At 38.8% G+C, this 27657-nt stretch overlaps 1 protein-coding gene across 1 annotated transcript in view; it reads right to left on the reverse strand.

Annotated features, from left to right (window-relative positions):
• Positions 1-27657, reverse strand: part of DMD (dystrophin) — a 2715231-nt gene that overhangs the window by 250154 nt on the left and 2437420 nt on the right. The window contains exon 62 of the mRNA XM_055122927.1: positions 3381-3459. Within this exon, the coding sequence (XP_054978902.1) occupies positions 3381-3459 (79 nt within the window). The remainder of the gene's footprint in view (positions 1-3380; positions 3460-27657) is intronic.

Below are 27657 nucleotides of genomic sequence, written 5' to 3' on the forward strand. Positions count from 1 at the left end.
CATGGAATACAGTTTAACAGCAAATAAGTAATTTGAGAGTAGCCCGGACTTAAATATGGTTTTGATGATGCACCCAATTTCTGATGCAACTTGGTAGAGGTCAGCGTGGCAATACATATGAAAAGCCTTATGAATGTAAATATTCTTTAACAGGGCAGTTTCGTTTGTTTTTCCAGGCAGTTATTGAACAGAAATGATGTGAGATGTTTATAAAGTTGTTTGAAGGATGTTATTCACAATGTTGGAGACGATAAATAGTGAACATTTCTAACTATCTTTAATATTGAGTGATTCAAGATTGTTCCTGTAAATCTGGCATTACCACAAGAGTGAATGTTACCAGCCATTAAAAATCACTTGGTAGAGAAATATGTAAATACATGAAAATATTTTTATCATAGTTCTAAGTGGATAAAAACAGGTCATAAAAATGAAATCTAAATTTGCAAACAAACACAAAGGTACACATATCTAGAGAAAGACAGAAACTATACAAATCACATTTTTGGATGGTCATTATTATTGAATACTGGGGTTATTGGTAATTTTTCTTTTCCTGTTTGTACTTTCTGCTTTCCAAAACTTCCTTCAGGGTGTATATTTATCTCTAAAATTTAAAAAAGGAAACAAACATTGTTTCTTGAGTCTTTAGTCTCTTTCTACTATTTATTACATATTTCTGAAACTATCTTGACATTTTGGTACCCACAAGCAAAGTTTCTAAGCATATATTAAAAGTCCTCATGAGTATTGTAGGGGAACAAAAATAATCACCCCCAAATTCTGTTTTGGTCAAATGGTAAATTTCATGGGAGGGTTCCTAAAGGTGGGACAAAGGTCACCTCTGAAAGACATGTACATACCTCCCTAAAGGCAATGGGGTCTCTGAGGAAGACCTACTCTTATCAGAATTGAAATCTGCACTTTGTTTACTGTGCCTTTGGTAACCAAGTCAACTGACCTTCCCTTATCCCCAGTGTCCTCTGCTTTAGCTAAGCTCTTTAAAGATGATAATTAAGACTATGTGGTGAGCCACTTAACTCTGCAAGGGACTTCCATGTGTAAGAGATATGCATGTTATTCATAAATTTTTCCTTTCCATTCTCCTTTATCTATCTGTTGTATGCTGGATTTGCCTAGTCTCTAAAGAACCCAAATGAGTACAGAATGATTTATTTTGCACTCTTATAATATCCAAGAAACTGGGGGTTTATAGGGCTGGCTGCATTTAGGCTAGTAGAGATTGGCATCTTTGAGCGTTTTTGTTTACAGGTACGGCCTTTCTGGAAGGGGGCACCTGTGTGTTATGGCTGGAAAGGTGTGAGGAAGTTCCACTCAGTTCCTCAAAGTGAAGAACTTTGAGGCATTCAGAGATTAATCTCACAGTTCCAAGATTATGGCTCATATTCTGCAACCAGAAAGGCTTTTCCTCTGGTTTATAGCTTTTCACCCTATTTTTTTTTTTTGGTTTTTGGGTCACACCCGGTGATGCACAATGCACAGGGGTTACTCCTGGCTCATGCACTCAGGAATCACTCCTGGCGGTGCTTGGGGGACCATATGGGATGCTGGGATGCCCTACCTGCTGTACTATTGCTCCAGCCACAGCTTTTCACCCTATTAAAATGCAAATAATCCAGAAGTACCCATTAAACTGTCCTTGTCACCTGGGTTAAATGAGCATAACATACTCATTTCTGAGAATAAGCTTTAAAGGAGAAGACATGATAATTCTGGTGGGGAAGGCAGAGAGAATAAAGTATTAATGAATATATGTGGTGTCTGTGGAGTGATTAATATTCATAATAATATTTTTATTTATGAGTTATGAGTCACTTAGAAATATGTTATCACATTTAATCTCAATTTAATTGAACAGAATGGAAACTGCCAAGGCGATTTAAGCAGACCCAGGACTTGGAAAAATACAGAAGAAAGACTCTACAGGTTTGAAGTTCTGTAACAATTTCTAAAAGCCACAATCCTGCTCAACTACACAGCTGTAATTTGTCCCTTTACTCTTTGAAATTTCTGTACAAATAGTCAATGCATGTGGACAAGTTTAGATCTAGTAAAGAAAATAGAACAACATTTTGTTTATTTGTAAGCAAAAAATATCAAAAAAACCTAACCACCCTTTTCTAGAACTTTGCTTTAAAAGACTCATAGCCAATTGAGGACACACATGAAAGCATCTAATCCAACACTTGAAAAGGTTGGTGAGAACTTTTCATTAACCTGTGTGAGTAGGAATAAATGAAAGGACCAGTAAACAGCAAGGGAAGGAGAAGTCAGAGGAATGGATATACTATGTAATTATTTCCTCTCTATGAAATATAGACATTATGTTAAAGATGCTTAGTGTGGTTGTTAAAAATAGACTCTAGGGTTGGGTTTGAATCCTTGTTTTGCCACCATTCATTGCATCGCTGTAGGTATCAATTTCCTCATCTTTAAAATGGCTATAATGATGATAAGAATCCCACTGGTTATTATAAGGTTTGAATTAATTTATATTTATGACAATGACAGGCACAAGGTGATTACCTTAAAATGAAAGCTAAACCCTCATAATTATGTGTACCAAGAAATATACCAAAAGGCAAACATGTAACCCCATGTAGTAGAAGTACTTCATTTAAAGACCAATAAATCTTATCACATACAATTTTACACACAAAAGAAAGCAAGGTACAAATAAACAGTCAGAGGAAAACAGAATCTTGACAATTTGATATGCATTACTAGATCAATAGGAACTTCCAATTCATTAAGGCTATTATTTCTCTATTGTCTAATATATTGTAACAATGTATGCATAATGTCAAATATTTTATAAATAATTATCAAACACATATTAATTATAGATAACAGAATTGATAGTAAATTAGCAAGTACTTAAATTTGTAAAATAATATAACAGGAAAATGAAAAGAATGAACTAGGTGCAAAGCTAAAATAGCGATCAGAAGAGGTAAGAAAACATGATGGGCTGAGGTTCCAAGTTAGAGTCTAGGAGGACTTAACGAATTATAAAAATAATTACAGATTCTCAGTAATAAATAGCTAATTATATCATAATGACATGACATAATGATCAGTTTTATGAAGTGAACTCTATAAGCAGAAGTATACTAAAAAATATTAGGCAAGCTAGCACTGGAGAATCTATTGCAGCAAATAATTATGCCAGGGCCAAAAACTGGACAGAACAGTCTAATTGGTCCTTGTCTTCCTAACCTTCCAAACTCACGCACCAAGCTGTATTTCAGGATGATTAATGCCTTCAGAGCTTTTGGCAGAGATTGTGATTCAAGTCTTTAATTCTTTATCACCAAACTGCAATGAAGAGGCTTAGCAAAGAAAGTGACACCACTTACTGGAAAGGAAATGCTGGGATGCAGGGCCAAAGTCCCTGTGGGCTTCATGCAGCTGCCGGATGCGCTCTTCAACAGACACCTGGGGAAAAAGGAGAGAAATGATGTCCTCTCATTGGATATAATGAGGAGCAATTAAAATAATGTATCCATTTTGGTAAGACATTTTGTGTCTCTAAGGCTGCAGTACTAAAGCAACAATTTATAACCCTGGTTTTAATATTCATTTGCCTTAGATGGCCTTGGAGACCCATTTTGATCAAACCAAGACCAAACAAAAAAGATGTGCTCCCTTGACAATGTGAAAATGAGACTTAGGAAAGAAAACTCGACTCATTGGCAGCCATACATGAACTACTGCTCCAATTAATGCCCTCCAAAATGGAAAGTCTAAATCTTTCCTGGGAAGTTTAGGAAGGATGCCATTTGCCACTGTACTAGGATCACTGGCCTGAGATAGAGTGTGTTCTTAAGACTTATTCTATTGCTTTGACTATAGAATACAGGTTTTTTTTTTGCTTTTTTTTGGTCATACCCAGCGATGGTCAGGGGTTACTCCTGGCTTTGCACTCAGGAATTACTCCTGGAGGTGCTTGGGGGACCATATGGGATGCCGGGGATTGAACCCGGGTTGTCCATGTGCAAGGCAAATGCCCTACCCGCTGTGCTATCACTCTGGCCCTTAGAATACAGGTTTTTTTTTAAAAAATGATAATGATCAAAAATTAGTGATCATTAATAAGTAACGAATACTTGAATAACCTAAAAAGTAAAGAAATGGGCTTGGTCTAAATCTAAGATAACTATAAGGTAGCAAGGAGAAAAATTCATTTTTAGATTTCAATGCTTAGTGGATTTGGAAATGATGGGGAAACATATGTGTAGGTGGCATTTTTGTCCCTTCAAAAAGTTGTTATTTCCCCTCTATCAGGTCTTTCTATAATATAGTAACCCAGTGTCCTATCAGTTTAGTGAATTCCTTATGGGGTTGGAAAAGGGAAGATTTTTATGGGGCAAATGGCACATGTTTTCATCTGGTGTTTTGCCATATTAGTGGCAGCCCCAGGCATCTTACTTGCTTTATATCTTGGTATTTTGATTTGATTCTGAACAATCCAAGCTTCTGAGTTGCTCTCAGAAGCTTGCCCAGAGCCTTCAGAGCTTAAGTGGGTTTGGTTCTGTGGAATTCATCACTCCCAAGATGTCAAATAGATCTTAAATTCAGCAGAAAAGTAACGAAGGTAAAGACAACTCTGGCTTTCTAATCTCAATCTAGTGCCTAGCACGGATCCAGGCCCATCTTCTCTTTTTACTTTCTACCTTGACCATTTCTGTTTGGATTACATATTTGCTAAGTCATTGAGTTCCCAAAATTGCAGACTATGCCTCACTGCTATGCACATCAAATCAGGTGGAACATTTCCAGCCTCCCCTTGCAGTCATTATCCTATATCACAAACAAACTCTACCTGTCTGACCTTTGATAGTCTGTTCAGTATAACACATGTGGGTCTTATTCCTGATACTCCTTCCTCTGGAATGCTTTTTATCTTCCTTCTCTCCCAGGTTGTTCTGTGTTTATAGGCTAATTTTCCAGTACCCTGGATTATAAGTAATGGCTTTTTATATGTGATTGCTTTCTCAGCATTCCCACAGCACATGGTTTGTATTTGGAGAAATTCTATCATATCATTCTTTATAGCTATATGGATATGATTATTTCTGACAATTAATTAGAAATGCTTTGATAGCAAAGACCATTACTTCTATTTCATCTCCTACTTGGCCTCCTTCAGAATACACTGAACCTTGAACATGGGATGTGGTATCAAATATTTATCTAATGACTACTTGACTGAATCAATAGATGACTATGTATATGCAAGAGGAAAAGAAGAAAGACATGGAGAATGAAAAATATGTGGGTGGGGGGAGGGAAAGGGGGTGAGACTGAAGGTGGGGAAGAGAAAGAGAGAACACACAAGGAAAAAGAATGCCCACTGACAAGGACTAAATGTTCCCCAGTAAATTATTCTAATATTAACTTTCATTTGGGGGGGTTTGGGCCACACCCACCTGTTCTCAGGGGTTACTCCTGGCTCTGTGCTCAGAATTTGCCCTGGTGATGATATGGGATGCCAGGGATTGAACATAGGCCAATCACATACAAGTCAAGCACCATGCCTGGTACTATTGCTCTGGCCCATAACCTATTTTTATCTTACACGAAAATGGTGACAATATCATCAACTTCACAGAGATTTTGGAGGAAACATGAGAAATCTTTAGCATAGTTCTTGTCATTGGATAATTGCTCAATTAATGTTAGTAGCTACTGCTAGTGTAGCTATTACAGTTAATAAATGCAGAAGACTAGAGTATAATTTGCTAGGCACCAAAAAATGTCCAATATTATTCATTAAGTCCTCTGGCATAATGATTGAATCTTTACTATAACTGTGGTGGGAAGTAAAATTATCTCCCCACTTCACTGTTGTAGAAACAGAAGTACAAGAAGTTTCAAAAACAACCCAGGGCTGGCAATGTGGTTTGCTGGTAGAGCATTTGTTTGGTTAGGTAAGAGGTCCTGGGTTCAATTCCTGGCACTGAAAGGGTCCTACAAGCCCTGCTAGAAACAATTCCCAAGCAAACAAAAACTTGATAGTATCCTCTGAATACTGTTAGGTATGACTTAAAAGCCAAAGAATGAAACTGTAACTGTCACTGTCATCCTGTTGCTCGAGCAGGTACCAGTAACGTCTCCATTGTGAGACTTGTTGCTACTGTTTTTGGCATATTGAATATGCCACAGGTAGCTTGCCAGGCTCTCCGAGAGGGGCGGAGGAGCCGAACCCAGGTCGGCTGCATGCAAGACAAACACCCTACCACTGTGCTATCATTCCAGCTTTTATCTTCCATGTGGCCAACCCGGGTTCGATTCCCAGCATCCCATATGGTCCCCTGAGCACTGCCAAGGGTAATTCCTGAGTGTATGAGCCAGGAGCAACCCCTGTGCATTGTTGTGTGTTACCCCCCAAAAAAAAGCAAAGAATGAATCTAAAGACAAAAACCCAACCAAAACAAAGCAACCTAAACAACTCAAAGCAAATTTTGCCTACACGTGGGTATTAGTATATCAACCAGCAAAGCCAGTACTCCAAGTTATTCAGTCTTGTCTTCCCTCTTAACCGTTCTCCTAAATATTAAAGCTGAGTTGAGCATAAATATTGAATAAGCAGTAGTCCTTTTAATTTATTTTTAATTAATTAATTTACTGAATTCAGATCAAAACTGCTACACACGTTTACGACACAGCAGTCATCAATATATTTGCTAATCCAATGTTAAGGTCAATTCCTCTTTTAAAAAGTATTTTACCATTCAGTTACAGAGAAAGGTTGTATAAGAAATAATGCAAGCAAACGTTTGGACTCTGCAATTATTTCTAACAGCTAAATGAGTTAAATCATGAAGACATTTTTCAAGAGATAGATGTGCAAGTTTGGGCTTGGGGAGGAGAATGCCATATGGCAGTGGATACTGCCCACAGGTCTTTTCACATACTGAGAAAGAAATCACAAGGGGAAAAGGTGGATGGCGAGGGAGCATGACTGTGTCACTGATCATGTGCTGTGGCAATAACGTTTATAATGCTTTTGGCTTCAGAGAGACCTCGTGGGTACATCATCTGAATCCCAAATAGGCGCCCAATCTTATGGATCTCTGACCTCATTCCAAACTTCATCACAGACCATTCTTTTAGACATAACTCAAACAAAATTTAGAAATAGAACAACAGGCTTTCAGCAGCAAAAAAAAAGGTTTTCTGAAAGAAAGAAGAAATAATCAATTTTGGTGCTGGAGTGTGGGTTTTGAAGTGATGAACAAGATTTCTAGTATGGAAGGCAGGGGCTAAGGCTATTGGTGATGGAAATGTGGAGGTTAGACCACAAGGGGTGTGTAGATGAATTTATTCAAATCATGAGTTTGACCTAACAGTGAAATCTTTGAGTAGAAATGTCATGTATATAGCCAACTCAGAAATGAAATTTGTCTCAGTCATGAAAGGAACTGGAAGAAAGAATGAAAAGAGTAAGGGTGTGTATTAAAAGGTGAAGAGGGAAGGAAGAGTCAAGGAAGTTTAAATAGATTTAAAGATTCTAAAATAATTCAATTGTCTCTAAAAAGGCAACCTCTCTATTTCTTTGTATAAAAAAGTGACACGAGCATAACATCTTTTTGGAAGCATACAACTTGTTTCTATATTAGATCATAGATCATGAAAGCCTAGAATGGGAAGAAATCTTATCTATTGATATATGAAGGTGTATTCTTTAGAACTATACCAGATTGGAGAAAATAAGCCACCTGCTCTATGAGTACTCATAATTTAGTGTGCAGCAGTTCTTCAATAAAAGCATACTGTTATTTTCCCTTTGAAGATAGGGACATATGCTTTCCCTATTATCTCCCTGGCACTATAGCACCATACCTGAGCTATAGTAGGTATTCAATTACCAGCTGAATAAATGTACAGTTTATTCAAGCATCATCACCATATCACTGTCACTGTCATCCCATTGCTCATTGATTTGCTCAAGCGGGCACCAGTAACATCTCCATTGTGAGATTTCTTGTTACTGTTTTTGGCATCTTGAATATGCCACGGGTATCTTGCCAGGCTCTGCCATGTGGGCAAGATACTCTCGGTAGCTTGCCGAGCACTCTGAGAGGGGTGGGGGAATCGAACCTGGGTCGACTGCATGCAAGGCAAAAGCCCTACCCGCTGTGCTATTATCACCATAATTGCAATATTTTGAACGAAAAAATTATTTTTCAAGATTCCCAGCATAAGTGTTTGGAAAGGCTTCTTCTTCCTCCCTTCCATGTCCCCTTTCTTTATACTGATAAAAGTTTTTGTTAAAAAAAAGAAAAGCGTTTATTTTGCCTACAAAAAATGGATTAAAATATCACTTGAAGTTATAATTTGCCAGGCAAACTCAAAGCCCAAATCTCTCCTAGACTTGTTTTTCCCCAATTTTTTGAGAGCTCTGAGGACAAAACTTTGTTGTTTTTTTTTTTTGCTTTCTCATTTCTGATGATTTTTTTTAAATTTTGGGCTATACCCAGTGGTGCTTAGGACTTACTCCTGGCTCAGTGCTTAGGGATCACTACTGGTGGTGCTGGGGGACCATATGGGATCCTGGGGATTGAAGCCGGGTTGGCCTTGTGCAAGGCAAAGGCCCTACTTGCTGTACTGTCACCCCAGCCCATCAGATGAGTCCTCTTGGCAGTTCTCTGTTTGCTCAGGCCTCCCTTATTTCACTTCATTAAAAATATCTCCATGTCCATTCAAAAGATAGATACTATAATGGAATTTCTTGGTTTATGAGGCTATGGAACTTGACTGTCACAGTCACAGTTTACCACAGTGCCTAAAACCTCAGTGAATACTTGATAAGTGTAATAATACAAGGTATTGGGAGTTTCTGTTGTCTATTAGGCACAATGTGTAACTGATTATGGTAGACTTCAAATTGCAATTTGGGGGATAATGAACAAGCATGAAGTTATTTGACTGCATTAATGATAACACAGTCTCTTCCCAGCTGTGACTATTTCTCAAAGCTCCGTCCATTCCTCTTTATCTTTAGAAAGATATCTTTATTTCATTTTCCCCTTCAACACCGCTTTCAATAAGCTAACATGAGAAGAAAGAAAAAGATTAGATAACATTGCGGCTCCTAGAAAGGATTTCAAATATATCTATCTGAACCCAAATATTTGTTACTTAATGTGGTTTTAAATTCTCAAGGGCTTCCACCTCTTCTTTGGCCCTGTTAATTGCTTTGAAATTTTTTATCTTCACTTGAGGCTTAGGAGATCTAAGGATTCCCTCCTGATGTAGATTTACATTGCTAGGCAGTGTGATTTCTTCTAGTGTCCAGTGTTGATACAGTTGGCACAATTTTCTGGCTCTCAGATGGTCTAGGCCAGTGTTTCTCAACCTCTTTTTCCAATAGTGACCCCTTTCAGATTTTGCTTCCTTTATGTGGTACTCCTGTTTTACTAGTTGGCCCCTACTTTTGTACTGTGATCCTCCATTTACACTATTTTCTCCTGTGACCCTCCCCCTGCTGTAACATTCTGGGTATCTATAAGAGGGACCCTATGGCCCCCAGGTGGGAAGCAATAGTCTAGACCTTTGAGAAATATGTATGGGCATGCAAGAAAGTGATTTTACATCTACATTAATGAACCCATTTAAAGAAAAACACTCAGCTTAGTGATGTTCATGAATAAATTCGCATTAGCACACTAAAGACATTATATAATCTGCTTATGGATTTTACTCTGGCAGTTTTGTAATTTGTACTTTCTGTATGCTTGTGTCTGTATTGAAGGAGGGCTTTATTCATTATTCCAAAACCTTACCTATAACACTCATATACCTAAACATCATTTCAGAAACACACCTGAGACCTGTCAGTATTTCTGTTCAACTCTTGACTAATAGTAATCACTATCAGTTAAAATTCATTGTTGTTTTCACCCCACGGTGAGTCACTAATAAAAAAATCCATTGATGTTCTCATTCTGATTTGTCTGGGGTTATGGCTGAAAAAAAACAGTCTGAGATAAGGTTTGGAGTGAGAACATATAATAGGTACAGCTCTGTGGCAAACCAACCTGGGCTTGATGAATGCAAAGATGACTGAATTCTCTTTTCCTTGAATTTGTTTATGTGTTTTCTTGACATTGAGACATGGAGAGTTTCTTGCATTTGACTAAAGGATAGATTACAGAAAAGCAACCAGTGCTAACACCGTGCTTGCTCTGAGTAGGAGAATAATTATTAGTTGATTTTGTGTGATTTATGGCATGGATACTAATGCATACTATTGGAGGAGATCATCAATCCACCTCTCTTTATGTTCCTCTCTTAGGATTTACTAACTTTTCATTTCATATTGCTGTTCTGATTTCCTTTGCTCTTAATCTCTGACTCGTTTCCTCATTTCCTCATTTCCTTTCTCCTCCACCCTCTTTCCCAAAGATGTTCTGTACGAAGTGCCAGAAGAACATACAGACTTTATAGGGGAAAACAGGTTGACAAGTAAGCCACTGGGTATCCTGGTGAGTAGGTGAAGTATGTATGATGTGAACAGCAAACTTTGTTTAGAGGCAGTCTGGAACTTTCCCGGGAACATCACTCCTCTAATTCTGAATAACTCTTCCACCAACTGGAAAACAAGGGAGGGCTGACAGCAAGTCCTTAGTCCATTGTCAGGTCTTTAACTTCCACCTCATGGGTTTCTGACATGTACCTTGGCTGCTTGTTTACTGGTTTTCATGCTCATGCAACCACCTCATTCTGTGATAATGGAGTCAGGTTATATCAACATTAAGTTAGCTTCAGAGATCCAAGTGCCTTAAGGGCATCATTAATTTTAATTTAGAAAAGCAGCAATCAACCTCCTATCCTGCTTCATTTGTCAGAATCTTTCATTTTCATTACAGCTGCGGACTTATGAAAAATTACAATGGAACAGGATGAGATCACAGAGAGGTTTTCTTTAGCTTTTTGGGTGGTAATTGTTTCGAAGAGATAAAAGTTGAATTCCTCTGCTGACATTATGTAACCTGATGCAGATTTTATCTTAAAAAGTAGGTTCCCTTTTAAAAGCTTTCCTACTGGATCTCATGATTTGTGGCCAAAACTCAAGTCAAGTGGTTTTCACCTTGTAACACCATTACATTAAATCATTTACATTTCAGCTTCAGCTATTTATGCCAGAGCTTTATTTATTCTACTTTTGAAGAATAGCGTTCCCATAAAAATTTCCAAGGCCACTGAAGCATTATTTTCTTAGGGCATTTTGGGTCGTATGTAGCATAATGCTCACACGGTAATGACATGACTATGACCCCTGGTCGTAGAACATAAGAGTGTCCCCAAGGAAAAGAGGTGGCAATTTAAAATAACTATCAAAGGGATAAAAGAGAATGAGTATCACTGGGAAAATAAAGAATAAAAATTCATATAGCAGGTAACCAATTCACACTTAAAGATGACCAAAAGCAGGTTAAAACCTTGTGATAAATGAGACAAGATAAATCATCCCTATCAACCATTGTCTTCATGTCTCATCTCAATAGCAAAAGTACACTTACAGCTTCTTCAGAATTTTGCTAGCAACTTTTTCCATAACGGTTGGAAGAAAGAATTTGCTTAAGTATGCATGCAAGTATCTTTAACCAAGGAAATCAAGGCTCCTTCAATTCCACACTATCTTGGCAGCCTTTCCAAAGCTTCCTGACCTTGACTCTCTTCACAGTCAATTTGACTGCAGAGCAAAGAACGTTGTCTGTACCAGCCCTGGTTTCCAGTTCCCAGCTCTCGCCACTGAAAAGCCTCTTTCTTTTCTCAGTGACACTGAGCTGCCAACCTAGTAACAGACCACAGTTCTTAACAAATCACTAAGCTAGAAGACCTTCTTTACTGTACGTCCGACTCTTTCCACTTCCACGTCCAGCTCCCTTTCCTTTACATTGTAGAAGATACAGCACAAGTTCAACCCACAGGCACAATGCCTGTGTTTTAGTAAAGGATCGGACAGAGCATATGGCTATGTACTTCTGCTGTTTCCTGGTGAAGATGTCAGGAACAGAATGAAAACTCTAACCTATATTCACACCCTCCTCTATCTATGCGGTCTCTATCTCTGGTCTTTAGGCTCTTTAGCCTGCATCTTTCTTTCATTTTCCTCTTCCCTCTTCCCTGACTCCCCCTCACCCCACACTGAGGTGGTTTGTAAGCTCCCTGAATAGTCATAAGACTACTGTGCACCATTTCAGATATTTTCACTTCAAAATGAAAGCTATTTTTAATGTGTCTTTACATAGTATAGGAAACTACAGGGAGAAAAAAAATCCAAAATATAGTGAGATGAGATTTTTTATAGAGGAAACAAAAGACTGACTTTCTAGGTCATCTCGGAAGTAGGTATACTTCCTAGAGCAATAATCTGAGGTATTTTATGAGAGTCTTCCTTTCACTAAAGCAAGAAATCCTAAAATCCATCAGGATACGTGCACTCTACCTTGACTTTCTTTTTAATCCTCAAGTGAAACCAAGACAGTAAAGTGTAATAAAAATGCATATAGCCCTAGGCTTTGTGCCTTAGCAAAGAGAGAAAAAAAATAAGCTTCTTGACTTAATATGTCTACTGTGAATAATCAGTCACTGCATTTGGGGATCTTGCTTTATAATCTTAACATAAAGCAGTGAACTCCATGTTAGTGGTGTGACAAGAATAAAGAATTTTCCCCTTTCTTTAATAGAGAGATCTCCCCCACCCCACTCCCAGTTTTCCCAAACAGATACATGTGTCAACTCAAAAGAAATGAAACAAGAGGGAAACTAAATCTCTTGATTGTTAGTAATATATTTTTCCTCGTGTTTTTTTCCTGAAGTGGTTGATTGAGTGCAGGCAAGGCAAGAGAAGAGCCCTAGGCTGTATGACGATGAAGTGATGGAGGGATGGGGACATTCTCGTTTAGGACATTCTCCCCCTCACTCCCCTCTGCTTTCTGCACTAGCACCTGGCAGTGCCTGAGACCATGTGGTACTAGGGGATCAAACTGAAGGGAACGGCAAACTGTGAGTCTTCTGGCCTGTCCTTCCCAGGAAAATCCTGATGCAACGGTAATTCATAAATCCCTAGGAAGATCAATGATAGCTTTTAACAGCCTTCTAGTACCACAGCTGTGAGTTATTTGCATTTTAAGAGCAACTTTAATTAAATAATTAAGCAATTAATTACTCAAATACTTATTGAGCGCTTATAACTGCATTTCACTGGGAGAAAAAAAAAACCAGGAAAATAAATACATCAACAAAGTGTTGATCCTTAATGAATTTATGGATTTGATATTTACACATAGGCATAATAAAGGAGCAGAGCACTGTTTGATGTTGATTTGCCTGTAATACCACACAGAACGTTTTTTTAAAGCACAGATCCTTATCTCAGAATTTCTCCCTTAGTGCAAGTGGATTGGTGGGCTTGAGAACCTGCTTTCTTTAAAGGTCCCACATGATTCTGAGAGTTTCAGGGGCCACCTGTGTCATGGTCAGGCTTCCCATGTATATGGGTCAGGAAGACCCTCATTGGAAACCCTTTGTATCTATTTCACACTCATCATATTTCTTCCCTGTTTCCGCTTGTGGGTTGCAATGATGGGTAGACACACGTATTTTGGCAATGCTGTTAATGGGGGAGGGGGAGGATGTTACACACGAGACTGAGATGCTCTCACACTTGGCTGTGGAGGTGGCACCCCAGTGCTTAAATACATGCTTGCTGGAGGACACACTCCTCTAATTGTGGTGCTCACACACATTCTAGCATTCGCTGTGGTGTTCACCAGGGGCTGCACTCTTGGCCTCTGTGTTAGTTTCTCTTCAGATGTAATGTTTGCACGTACATGGCTTTGGTGCTCTCAGAGATCACACACTTTGCTTCAGTGCTAGGGGTTCCAGTAAGCAAAGCCCTAGAGGCAATGCTTTGGTCCATGTGGGCACACCATGGATTGAACTTATGACCTGAGATCTGCAAGATAGCTGCTTATTTTCTGGTTTGAACTCAGTTTGAACACTCTCCTGGTCATGTTCAGGGCTTTCTCCTGGCTCTGCATTCAGGAATATCTCCAGGCAGTACTCAGTGAACCATATGGGGTGCTAGTTATTGAACCCAAGCTGGCCACGTGCACTGCAAGTACCCTACCCAGTATACTATTTCTCAGGCTCCAAGGCAAGTACTACTTAGACATGTGTGATTTTCAACAATTTATATAAGTCTATGAACCTTAGTATTGGTATGTGCAAACATAAACAGCAAATAGCAACAACGATAACAGTGACAACTAGCATGTGTGGAACAGTTATTATGTTTCAAGCGCTACTAGAAGAGCTTTACAGATTTTCTCCAGTTGACCCTTGATTATCCAAGAAGTCACTTTTGGATAAAGCATAGGATTCCATATCTCTCAATTTACTTGATTTAATAGTAAATGCTTGGAAGAATACTCGACAGCATAAGGAAAGTACTTCCAGTATATTCCATTTACAGATGAAAGAACTGAGGCACAGAGAATAGGACATTGGAAAGTACAGAGTTGGAAAGACCCTTTCTGGTTCTCAGTAAGCATCACCCTTTCGTCTCCTGGGAAGTGTGCTAAGAGTGTTCAAAAAGAAACACACATTAGCTACGGACATTACACATACTCTGGATGAAGGAAGAGGTGTGAGAGTGATGGAGGCTGCTTTTAAGCCAGACCCTCAAAGATATAGAAGATTTTATTGGACACCAATACAAGAAATAATTGTGTAGCAAGAACAGAACAAACAAATCTGCTGGCCTCAGGAAAGGCCTGTCTAATCTGAGAGAGAGAAGTGAAGAACATAAAGTCAAAAATGTAGGTTGGAGCAACATTGGCAAGTTGACTGTCAGGTTTCATGACAGAGAGATGCATTTTGTTGTTCATTGGGATGCATCCAAATATTCCTCTTAATAATGAATTACTTTAAATTTCAAGAAGGAAATAATTCCTTAACCAGCAAGTTTCCCCTTTCAGCCAACTTGATCCCCACCTTGATGGACAACTACACTGGCCTTACCATACTCTAGTCAGTTTGAAGGTAAGAAATAGTAACTTGGTCCAAGTGGTGTTTTCAGATGTCTGAAGGATCAGCTGCCAGAAAGATAAGATATGGTATAACAGGGCTTGATGTGAGGATATCGGATAAAGAGAAAGAGCCTAAGGAACCTCCATCTTAGGGGCTGGAGCTATAGTACAGCAAGTAGGGCATTTGCCTTGTACAGGCTGAACCGGGTTTTATCCCGAGCATCCCATATGGTCCCCCGAGCACCTCCAGGAGTAATTCCTAAGTGCATAGCCAGGAGTAACCCCTGAACACTGCCAGGTGTGACCCAAAAAGCAAACAAAACAAAACAAAACAAAAACACCTCCATCTAAGGTGCAAAGGAAGATGGGTAAAAATCAGGAGAAACCACTCTTTTGCTAGGGCATTATTTGCCGTAACCCAAAGTAGTAAATCAAAGTTAAACAAAATCTGAAAGGGCTGTTCGAAAAATGAGAGTGGAAAGGCAATGGATTCTGTGCAAAGTCCCTCAAATCATTTGTTCTAGTGGTTAGCAAGATTCCCACTGACTTGAAAGGAGAGTTGTGTTTTACTAAAGAAAGAAGCAAAATCTGTGAAACATTTAGCAGCATCTGCTACAAGGTAAGCCCTTAGTAAATGGTAGCTGTTACTTAATTTGTGTTAAATGGCGGGTGTCAAAGCAGAAAAGGAGTGGTTGTATTTGGCAGAAAAATCTCTGGAGGAAGCTCCCAATCTCGCAGGTCTCTGATACTAAATATACTCAAACTGGCCCGTTATTGGTAGAAAGGTGATTTTTCTCATTTGGCAGGATGTAAGTAAGTCTAGAGTAGGGTATGAGAGATGAGCCCATGGGTCAATTCTTTCACCAGCATTTTCAAGTGTGTTTAGATACAATACTATGTATTCATCTTTGGAGGAGGGCAAAATGTAACACAAAATTTCTGCTCTTCAGAAACATAAAATGTTTGGGTTAGATCAGAGCCCCTAAAGCTTAGCCTCTCATGTCCCTGGAAGAGTATTTGTTCATAGGTATGTTGTATGTCATTAGTGACAATCTCAAGGGATTTGAGATTTGGAGAGATTTTGAATAGTATCACACTGTCAATATTTTCTTTTCTTCTAGAAAGCAACAATTCATCATTTTCCCTTCTCCTTTAAACACCTCACATTTGTTTGCAGAGAGCTATCAAAATATGGTGATTAGAATGGTTTGTTTTCTTGTCTTTCCCTCACTATAACATTATTGATTTTTTATGGTTGTGTGACTATAAATGGTTCGATATAAAATCACCAAATGATTTTGTGTTTAGATAAAAACAGTGGCTTCTGCAAGAGTAAAAAGCTGTTATCAATACCATTTCTATTTGAAAATGATTTCACTGCACTGATAACAAACATTCTTGTAGACGTTTCCAAAGTAATGTTAAACCTTATACATAGAACTTTGAACATCTAGTCCTTGATCTAGGATTGAACACACATTTCACATTTTGGAGAAAAGTTTTTTTTTTTGGATAGCTGATCTTTTTATCCCTTCAGGCATTAGCCAGTCTTTTCATTTTCCTAACAGCAGTCCTGGAGCCATATTCCCTGAAGGCTAAAGCATCTACTGGATGATTCAAAATATATAACGCTAAAAGTTTGCTTTTGTTGTGTTATTTCTCAGTAGAAACCCTGGGATAAAAATATGCTATTGCATGTGAAGGTACATTGCAGTAAATTTCAACTTACTTCATCCTGATTTTAAATTTTTACTGTCTCAATCTGAGAAGGCACTGATGATCAACTTTGCAATATGTAAAAAAGAAAGAATATATCAGAGTAAACTTCCAGAGTAAACAAATCTATGGTCCAAGGATGTTTAAACAGATTAGAATGAAACTGATACTTATGGAATAACATTCTCATAAATCAATTTATATGCTAAATAAGACTTGTATCTAGTCACCAAAGTACTTAAGGACTTTAAGTATTCAATAGCATATAAGTTAATATAAATTAATATTGATCTTAAAAATCTAGGATTTATAAATTTCAGTAATGCAATTTAGCATTTCTATCCAAACAGTAAATGAGTTAGATGGATTCTTAGTAACAAGTATTGACAGATGCAAATAGGTACAAAAACTCATTATTATTAGCAATTTATCAAAGGCAAAAGTGTTTTTTATGAATGCTCAGTATATGAGTGCATATCAGGTATGAGTCCTACAGAAAGGCATTCCGAGTACTGTTGGGTATGATGAAAAAAAAGAAAAGAAAAACATGTGCCTGATTCTGATTAATAATGTAAATTATATCTTCAAAACTATTACTCCTAAGAGCAGGTAGCAGGCAGAGCAGAGCTATCATACAAAATTTAGAATTTAAATAAGGGTTTTTTTCCTATTCTTAGTTGAGGTAGAGAGGGGTTATCTTACGTGCTTAATATTGCAACTCAAAAGACATCAAATCATTTTTCATTTCTCAATTCTGAAATACTCTTTTTGATGCCAAGGCACCTACAAAGAATATTTCCTGTTTAGGTTGTGCATTTCTTTCTTTCTTTCTTTCATCTTGCTTATTCTTTTTGTTATTTTCTTTGAAAAGAGACTACCATACCTGCCTTCTCAAGTTAGATCTTCCTAATATGCTCTAAACTTTCCCATTTTAATTTTCAGTGTATCTACCAGCCTCTAAAAACAAAGTGGAAAACATAGGAAATGATATGGCATAAGAAAGGTACTGGTGACAATTAGTTGCATTAATAAGGAAGTCATCAATATTTCAAAGTTTTGAGTACTGTGTTCATTATTATTACCAACAAGGAAGGATGGTGTCCCCTGCTGCCAGTTGAACACCTCATCATGGCTGTCAAAATGTAAACCATAATCAACAGGCCCAATGCATAATTACAGATACTTTAAGATACCAGCTGGCTCTCTGAAGATGGTCTACTGGCACCGATATTCATTGAGTGTATTCACCGACTTAGCACTTCTACTTCACTATCTCTTCACATACACATGTCCTCTCTTCCAACCTCAGTGGTGGTTAACAAGACCAGGATCAATCTTGTGTTACTGATTAAATACGCAAGTATCTACGAAAAAATGATCAGCCTTCTGATTGTACTAGTAGAGCTCATTTAACATTCTAAGCCTATTTCTTTCCATATCTCCTAGTAATGCATGTATTTCTTAAGCCAATATAATCAACAATTATTCTCTGTATATAGTCTTGTATATGCAAGGACTAGTTGACTGTTAGGTGAGGATGAGAATGAAAATGGAGGAGAAGAGTAGGGTTTCCATGGTTGGTTTTCACTGTGCCCTGACAATCACACTTTTATCATCACCAGTAGTATATGTGACCTTTCTGATCAATGACCTACATAATACTTTAGTACTAGTACTTTAACATACCTAGAAAGACTTTAAGGTTCTAAAAAGGCATTAAGTCAAATAGATTTTGGAGAAGATCGATGTCTTTTTAAGTATAGAGAATAAATAAGAAGTGGGGCATATGTTCTCTCATTTATTTCAGCAACTATTAATTCTTGCCCATGCTAAATTTCTACAATAATATAATCATATATTTCTTTTTTTTTTGCTTTTTGGATCACACTCGGCAATGCACAGGGGGTCATTCCTGGCTCTGCACTCAGGAATTACCTCTGGCGGTGCTCAGGGGACCATATGGGATGCTGGAAATCGAACCTGGGGCAGGTGAGTGCAAGACAAATGCCCTACCCACTGTGCTATCACTCCAGCCCCAAGAATATATTTCTTGCCTGTAAAAAATGTTAATGTATAAAAATGTAATAGAAAAATATATTGAGTGATTGTTAGTCCTCCCTTCTTCCCTCTGGAAAAGAAAGATTTATTTTAGAAAAAGATATGCATCCTAACCTACAGATCCTGGCAGCTCAATTTTGGCCTACCCAACATTCTGACCAAAAATATACTTTGTTGTTATATTCTGTTCATTAGAGAATGGACACCCAGCAGCATCATCTCTTATCTCCACCTCACTAGATGCAAGTAGCACTTCCTGCCCAGATATGATAACTAATAATATTGCCAAACATAACCATGTTCCCGATGGGGGGGGACGACAAAAATCACTTCTGGCTGAGAACCCAAGTGAAACATTACTCCCTCTGTACAGATATATATGTTTGAGACTTGAGTTATAGTCATTGCCTCTAACTAGTGGAGGAGGAAAATGTAGTTTCAAGTTCACGCACACTATATCTTCAGATCTGCCTAATTCAGGACTTTTGACTGCGCCCTGTCTAATTGACCACCTTTGCTCTAGAGCTCCCCATGGGGCTGGTATAGACTTCCTAAAAGCCACATTGCTTCTCTTGCCCAGCATTGCTTCCTTCCAGTTTTCTTCATGGCAGTTATTCTCCAGTATATATGTCTTGGCACCTGCTTCCTAAAGGACCCAAGGTACACTACTGATCAGCCTGTCAATCCATCAATCCAAACATTCTGCACTTTAGTGTAGATGGGGGGACTGGAGCAATAGCATAGTGGTAGGGCATTTGCCTTGCACGCGGCCGACCTGGGTTTGATTCCTCCTCCCCTCTCAGAGAGCCTGGCAAGCTATTGAGAGTATCTCGCATGCATGGCAGAGCCTGGCAAGCTACCCGTGGCATATTGGATATGCCAAAAACAGTAACAACAAGTCTCAAGATAAAGATGTTACTGGTGCCCGCTCGAGCAAATCGATGAGCAACGGGATGACAGTGACAGTATAGATGGACACATGGCTCATTCAGGTCACTGAGAGTGAGAGTCAGACAATTCAAATAAAAAGTTGGGCAAGAGTAGTTATTTTTTATTTTTCCCATGGTGGGGCTATTGAGGTTTTTGAAAGTGGGAGGACATGTAGCACCATGGCCACTGCAATACAATTTTTCCCCTTCTGGACTAATCTGTGTTTCCTATCACTTACAGCTAAGAGTTCAATCCAACATACTTTATAATAAAGGGAATAGTAGAAAAGCATTTAAGAAAATTAACGCTGAGCCTAGAAGTTGTTATAAATGAACTCATCACAATAACCATTAAGAGCTAGATATACAAGTTGTTCAAGAATTACAAAGCATTCCACCTTATTAAATCTAAAGACACTTCATAAAAAGGTGGGACAGGGCAGAATTATACTCATTAAAGTATAATGATTTTACCAATTGCTGTATTAATTCTTTAAAGAGTTTCTCTGATCTCATCATAGAGAAATAATAGCTCTAAGTAGCTGCCATGAGGTCGTCAATGCACATTAGTTTCTTATCATGAGGCAGACACAAACTTGGGTTGACTCTACGCAGCATACTCCCTCCTCTCCATTTTCTATTCTTTAACTAACATTAGGAAAATAAAACATTTACACAAGCAAAAATATTTTATTTGAACTAACGGCCAATTTAAAAACCAGTTCAATAATTTGTGTGCATTTAGATCTATGAAGTAGGGGGGCAGTAGAGATAGCACAGAAAGTAAAAGTAGGGCACTTCCACTGTACACAAAGTGGCCTGAGTTTGATCCCCAGAACCACAAACAGTTCCCGTTCCCCTGACAGGAGCCATTCCTGAGCACAGAACCAAGAGAAAGCTCTCAATAGCACTGAGTGTAAACCCCAAACCAAAGAAAAAGTTGATGACGTATGCCTGTTTTACTATTTTTATTTTTCAGTAGAATGATTTGTTTGAAAACTCCATTTTTGACAAGCTACATTTGTGAAAAAGAAACATTGACCAGAGCTTCTGGGGATCATTAAATGGAAGCGGGGTCTTCAAAGGCGGTTCCAAAGTTTGGGAAAGGTTAAGCTGCATCCATGCAGACTTTGGTCATTTGAAAGGAATTCATATAGGGCTTCCTTAGATTCCACATGTCAGAGGTATCATGCAGTACATTTGTCTTTCTGTTTGACTTCTATCAGTCAGCATCATGCCCTCGAGGTTCATCCACGTTGCTGTAAATGGCAGAAATTCTTTCTCTTCTCATAACTAGGCAGTATTCTGGCATAGGGAGATCGGGAAACTGCCACTTAAAGGCACATACTTACAACTAGTAGATAGAAAAAAAAAAGTCCTGGTGACTTTAGACACAGTATAGTAATTAAAGATAATGAAAGTATTATAAAAACTGCAGAACAGGTCACTATGTAACCTCACTGAGGTATTGGTTAACACCAGTATGCACAATCACAGAAACTCCTAACTGAATCAGAACAATGATGTCTTTTACTTGAAACTTACACATTGATTATTGTCAAACATGTAGAAAGAAAAGAGGGGGAGGGAATGTCTTAAAAACAAATATACATATTTCAAATGATGTGAAAATGAGGGCATGGGTGGGTGCCTTTAAATTTCTCTTAGAAGAAAGCACCTTAACATTTCTAACATCAGGTTTGCAGCAGACATGGCCAGTAAGTTTGGTGTCTCCATTATCTATGTATGCTGTGTTGGAGAGAGGAGTGACACAATGTGCGTGAATAAGGCAATACACACACTGGTCAGATTCTAAATCAAATAAAGAGAAACTCCTGCTCCTATTCTTTCAGACTGGCAGAGTCCAGGAAGAAAACAACAGCCATGCAACAAAAATGCTGCTCGCATATAGAATCACTATTATCTTGCAGTTGCATATTTTGTTCCTATATTCCTTACAGTCACTCATTACCATGGGCAGACACTCTAAGTGTTAAGTGTCTCTCTTAAGCAGAATTTGGAATACAGATCAAGTACTAGAAGTGACTCCCCCCTGCCCCAGATGTCTATATCAAAGGGCTTTCTGAGTATGGTTTTAATTGCAAAAGGACTAAGGCACACACTTGGGTTTCTTTCGGATGCTAATCGTATTATGTACAAAGCTGGCATGGATTCTTGATTTCTCAGGCTATGCATCAGTGGAACACAAACTGCAGACACAGGAGCAGAGGATCCAAGTCGAGGAAGGGAGAAGAATGAAGTCTTAAAACCCTGAGAATAGCTTTCAGCCACTGTGGAATTCTTGGAAGAGGATTAGGAGAACACTACCCGCTGGCAGAAAGCCACTCTCTTATTCTGAAGGCTTCCTCATCTCCAAAAGAAATGGGGAAAATAAAGTAGAAAGGGAAGTCAGGAGTTGGCTGAGGTGAAAGGATGTCAAAAGAACTAAAAGGTTTTCGGGAATCCAATTCTGTCTTAGTAAAGATGATGAAATCCAGTTCCCTGCTCATTCATTCCTCTTGGAAGCTTTTCACCTTCATATTAACTGTTTGCACTTAATCTGTGTAAATCACCACATTACCCTCTTATTTTGTGGGTGTTTTTTCTATTTCTACCTTTTTATTTTGTGGGAGATTTTTATTTCCTTTTTACTTTGTGGGAATTTTGTCATTTTTATCTTTCCTTGATATTCCCCATGTATGCTAAATCATTATTCTTTTCTCTTGCTGCTTTATTTAATATTTCCCATCTGTTAGCGTATAACTGCCCATATTTACCTTTCATCTATCTAAATTAGGGGTTCTCTCTTTCTTTCTCTGCAGCGTCCTTTCTTCAGCATGGTGTCCTCACTTTTCTCTATTGTACTCTCTTTTGTGATTGGCCAATTGCTAGATGAAACTTACTAGAATCCAATTCTAAAAGCACTTTAGAAGGATGGAATCTTATCATTTACTCCCTGAATCACTATCATCAGTATAGTTGGTACAGAACGGTATTCCATTTTGGGCCTCATTGGATAAGTATGAGTTCAACCTAGCAGCCAGAAAATAACTGGGGGAATGTTATTTTTTGTTCCTTTCTTCCTTACAACTCAGAGTTTGGTAACTGGCCTTGCTTCTGTATTTCTAATTATGCCCTGTGGAAAAATAACGTTTTTTTCCCCCATTTATATTGTATAGTACCTAAGATTTTCCTGGGACTTTTATAAAGACTAGTACAATTTCATTTTCATTTTACAGATTATGCAATTTAGTTTTGGAAAATTAAACTATATGCCCGAGGAAGGATTCAGCATTTCTAAAGAATCCAGTCTCCCAGAGGGTCAAAATTAGATCCTGTTTTAATGATTGTCCCTTCTGCATTGACTTCTATGTATGGAAATGCTTCCATGTTCTTGCTGACAGAACACTTACCCCCTATTTGCTGACTTGGGGCTTATGGGTTCTGACAATCAACAACGATGCTCATATAAATATTAACATGTACTTAGTACCTACTCTGTACCAGGCGCAGAACAAAGTGCTTTTTAATGATTATTTCATTTGATTTTCCCAAGAATCCCCATGGGAAAAGAATACAAATGTTCTAGTCTATGAGAACTATTTCCATTTGATGGCTAATTTAATAAAGATTTTTTAACTGGCTATTAAGTAACCTCTTAGAGTAATGGCTGCACTTACTCGCCATCCCACTCCGACTACATGATTCCTACATGACTTGGCATTCTCCTATTATTATTTCACATACCAAATATTATTTAAAATGAACAAATCATAGAAGACTGACATGATTTGCCCTACTCTGCTTCCCTACAGATATGGTTGTTGCCCTACTCCACTGCCCTACTCTTACAAACTGGAGTTTGCAGCAAATACTCGTGCTTCTTCTATCCTTTCCACCTCACCATCCCACCTCTGGTTCCATCCCACCTCTGGTTCTAGTTTGGTAGTAATGGACAGCATGATTCAAACTCAGATTCATCGTGACTGATGAGCACCTCAAACACCTCAAAAGTGGCTCCTAGGGGCCAGCAATATAGTAGAGTGGGTCGAATATTTGCCTTGCATGTTGCTGACCCAAGTTCCAACCCCGGCACTCCATGTGGTACCTTGAGCCCACCAGAGTTATTCCTCTACCCAGAGCCAGGAGTAAGCCTGGATACCACTGGATATGGCCCCCAAACATAACAAACAAAAAGGTGGCCTCGTGAGGGCTGGAGAGATAGTAGAGAGCTTAAAACATTCACCTTCCAAATGGCTGGCCCCAGTTCAATCCTCAGCACCACATATACTTCCTCATCACTGCCAGACATGACCTCTTTTCACAGTTTTTTTTCAAGTGTGGCCCCAAATGAACCTGAGTCTTTTAGTTTTCTGTTGCAGGGTTCTCCCCTTGTCCAAATGCTTACTCCTGGGTAGGAAAGCACAGAAACAAGGGCCTGAACACTTTGGCAGCAGCCCTAAACAAATGGGGAACAATGATGGGGGATACATATTCTGGCTTTTGGTATTCCTGTCTCCAGCTACCTACATAAGTTCTTCGTTCTGTATATATACACATTTATCATTAAGTTTAGAGGACAGCCTGTGTTTCTCACAGAGCTATCTTATTCTTATTACTCTTAATCCTACTTCTTAAAATAACATTTCAAATAAACTTCTAGTACCCATGGTCCACTATAGTTTGTGATGGGCAACTTTAATCTAAGATACCATGTCTTGAGGATGCATTTCACGTCCATTAAACATGCCTTTGAAGTAATACTGATGCTGACATTACTAACATTGAATATACGATGTACAAAAGAGAAATTTCACCTTGTCTGTGAAGTAAGACTATCACTAAATTAATTAGGGGAGACAACTCTTCATATCTTAACTCTGAAGAAATACAGTAGTTGTAGTGTGCAGAGTAGATTAGGGACCAAGGCCAAACTGAGGGAAATTAGACAACAAAACTATTTTTTTATTTCAGGAAACATTATCATGAAGAGAAGGGAGTGCTAAGTAAAATATATGGGAAGATAGCAAAGTTTTATATGTTATAGCACAGCAGTTGGGCGTTTGCCTTTCATGTGGGCGACCAGAGGGCGACCACTCTCTAAGTGGGGTGGGGATTCCTCCACCCCACTTAGAGAGCCCGGCAAGTTACCGAGAGTATTGAGCCCACGCGGCAGAGCCTGGCAAGCTACCCGTGCATATTGGATATGCCAAAAACAGTAACAATAAGTCTCTCAATGAGAGATATTATTGGTGCCCGCTCGAACAAATCGATGAGCAATGGGATGACAGGAATGACAGTGATTTAAAGATAAGGAGGATTCATGAGTCAACTTGACAATTGGCTATTTGGCTTGGGCAGTAGGCAGAAGGATCGAGAGGATAATGATTAACTCTTCTGTGCAAGGATGAAAAGGAAGTATCTTTGAGACATTAAGGCTGTGCTGCTCAGGAGACCAGGAGGTGGCTGGATCTGAAGCCAAGTGAAGAGGGATATTCTTCACTTTAAAAATCAAGCCAGTCTATTCAAAAATTGTGTTCAAGTAGTTGTACATCTACATGCAAAAGTGAAGCTGAAGCTCTATTTCATACTCTAACAATATACAGTAGATCACAAACTTAGATGAAAAATGAGAAACCATCCAGAATAAGAAGCAGGAAGAAATAGAAATCTTTGAGTACACACACACCCACACATACACACACACACACACACATAGACACACATATATGCAGAGAATCTCTTGCCCGTGTGCCTGGCTGTCTTCCCAGAGCCCCTCGAAGGGGATGGGTTCCAGCTTCCCTCCCCACCTAGAGCAGAGCTCCCGTGGCCGAAGACCTGCGGAAACTTAGCCACAGCCATGCTCAAGGCTCCTCTCCACATCTTTGGATGAGCCTCACGCATGAAGGTACTGGCAGATGTGTGGGACCCGGGGCTGAGACCTCCAAGCCTGCTTGGATCAGGACTGGGCCTCTTCCACCCAGATTTCCCATTTTCCAGTAGCTAGGCAGTCACACCCAGGGACTGCCCCCGGAGCCATGTAATCCCACCAACAGCCAGCATCCAGAGACTTAAAACCAAGCTCCCAGAAGACATCTTATAGCCTACTTCTCCCTCTGGGAGAACGTGGCAAGCTACTGAGAGTTTCCTGCCCACATGAGAGAGCTTCGCAAACTCCCCATGGTGTATTCATATGCCAAAACCAGTAACAACACTGGGTCTCATTCTCCTGACCCTGAAAGAGCCTCCCTTGTGGGGAAGGATGAGTAAAGAGAGGCTTCTAAAATCTCAGAGCTAGGACAAATGGAGACGTTACTAAGACCGCTCGAGAAATTCGACGATCAATGGGATGATGATAATGATGATGATGATAATGAGATATATATGCATATATATATACTCATTGTGAATAAGTAGAGAAAGTCATTCAACATCATTAACCACTAAGTAAATGACAAAAATTAAAACTAAAACGAATTATTTCTAGGTATGAGCTATATCTGAATTGCTAACATGAAAACAGAGCACCAAATGCTGGTGAAGATCATTCATACATTGCTGGTAGAATATGAAATAGAACACAACTTTGAAAAAGTACAGCAATTTCCTTTAAAGACATTCAATTATCATATGTCTTAGCCCTTATATTCTTGGGCTTGTCTCACACAAAAGGTCATGTTCCCACAAAATCTATACATGAGTGTTGACAGCTTATTCTTAATATCCCTAAGCCAGAAATATCCCAGATGTCTTCAAAGAGGTGAATGCTTAGACAAATATGGGTATAATCAAAATAGAGAAGATTACTCAGCAATAAAATAGAATGAATGGATTACTACTAGCAGCAGTATGGTTGATTCTCTAAGGAATTATATATTGTGTGTATAAAGGCAATCCTAGGGCAACAGCAAGAAAGAGAGAGGAAGCTCAATGGGATGAATGTATGCTTTATATGAGGAGTCCTGAGTTCAATACCAACACTAAATTGTCCCCCAAGCATCACCAGCAATGACACCTGAGAATGAAGCTCAGCATAGTCTCAGAGCATATTGAGGCATGGCCCAAATTGCCATCCCAAAGATTATACAGTACTTGAGTCCACTTATATAATACTCTTGAGATAAGAAAATTATAGAGAATAGATTAGTAGTTGCAGGATACATGGGGTAGAGGGGAAGCAGGTGGATGTTACCATAAGAGGATAATGAAAAGGATCCCTGTTGTGATGAAAATGTTCTCTATACTAACTGTATCAATGTAAGCCTTGGTTGTAACATTGAGGTATGGTTTTACAAGTTGTAGCATTGGGATAAAATAGGTAAAAAGTATCTGGGATCTCTCAATATTATCTTTTATAAATCCCTGTGAATCAACATATGTCTCAAAATGAGAAAAATTTGTTTTTTATTTTATTGAATTACCATGTGGAAAGTTACAAAGTTCTCGGGCTTATGTCTCAGTTATACAATATTCAAGCACCCATCCCTTCACCAGTTCCCATATTCCACCACCAAAAACCCCAGTATAGCTCCCGCCACCGCCCCCCCACTCCCAACTGCATAACTGATGAATTTCACTTCATTTTCTCTTTACCTTGATTACATTCTATATTTCAACACAGAACTCACTATTGTTGTTGGAGTTTCCACCCAAGAAAGACAGCCCTATTACCAAGGAAGCATTTGATGATTAGTTTTCCATTGCTTAGAAGGAAGAGATATGTAGCCCCACTGCTCCAAGTACATAACTCTTGTCTTTTTTCCTTTTCCTTTTTTTTTCTCATCCCCCTTCCTGCGCCTCATAATATGGTGGATGCCACGCCGCGTTTCTCCCCGAAAATGGGAAACAACTGGGAAAGAGGGATATTTCCTCTTCTCGGCTGCGTG

The sequence above is a fragment of the Sorex araneus genome, chromosome X (assembly GCF_027595985.1).
Source record: "Sorex araneus isolate mSorAra2 chromosome X, mSorAra2.pri, whole genome shotgun sequence".
In the NCBI taxonomy this organism is placed as follows: domain Eukaryota; kingdom Metazoa; phylum Chordata; class Mammalia; order Eulipotyphla; family Soricidae; genus Sorex; species Sorex araneus.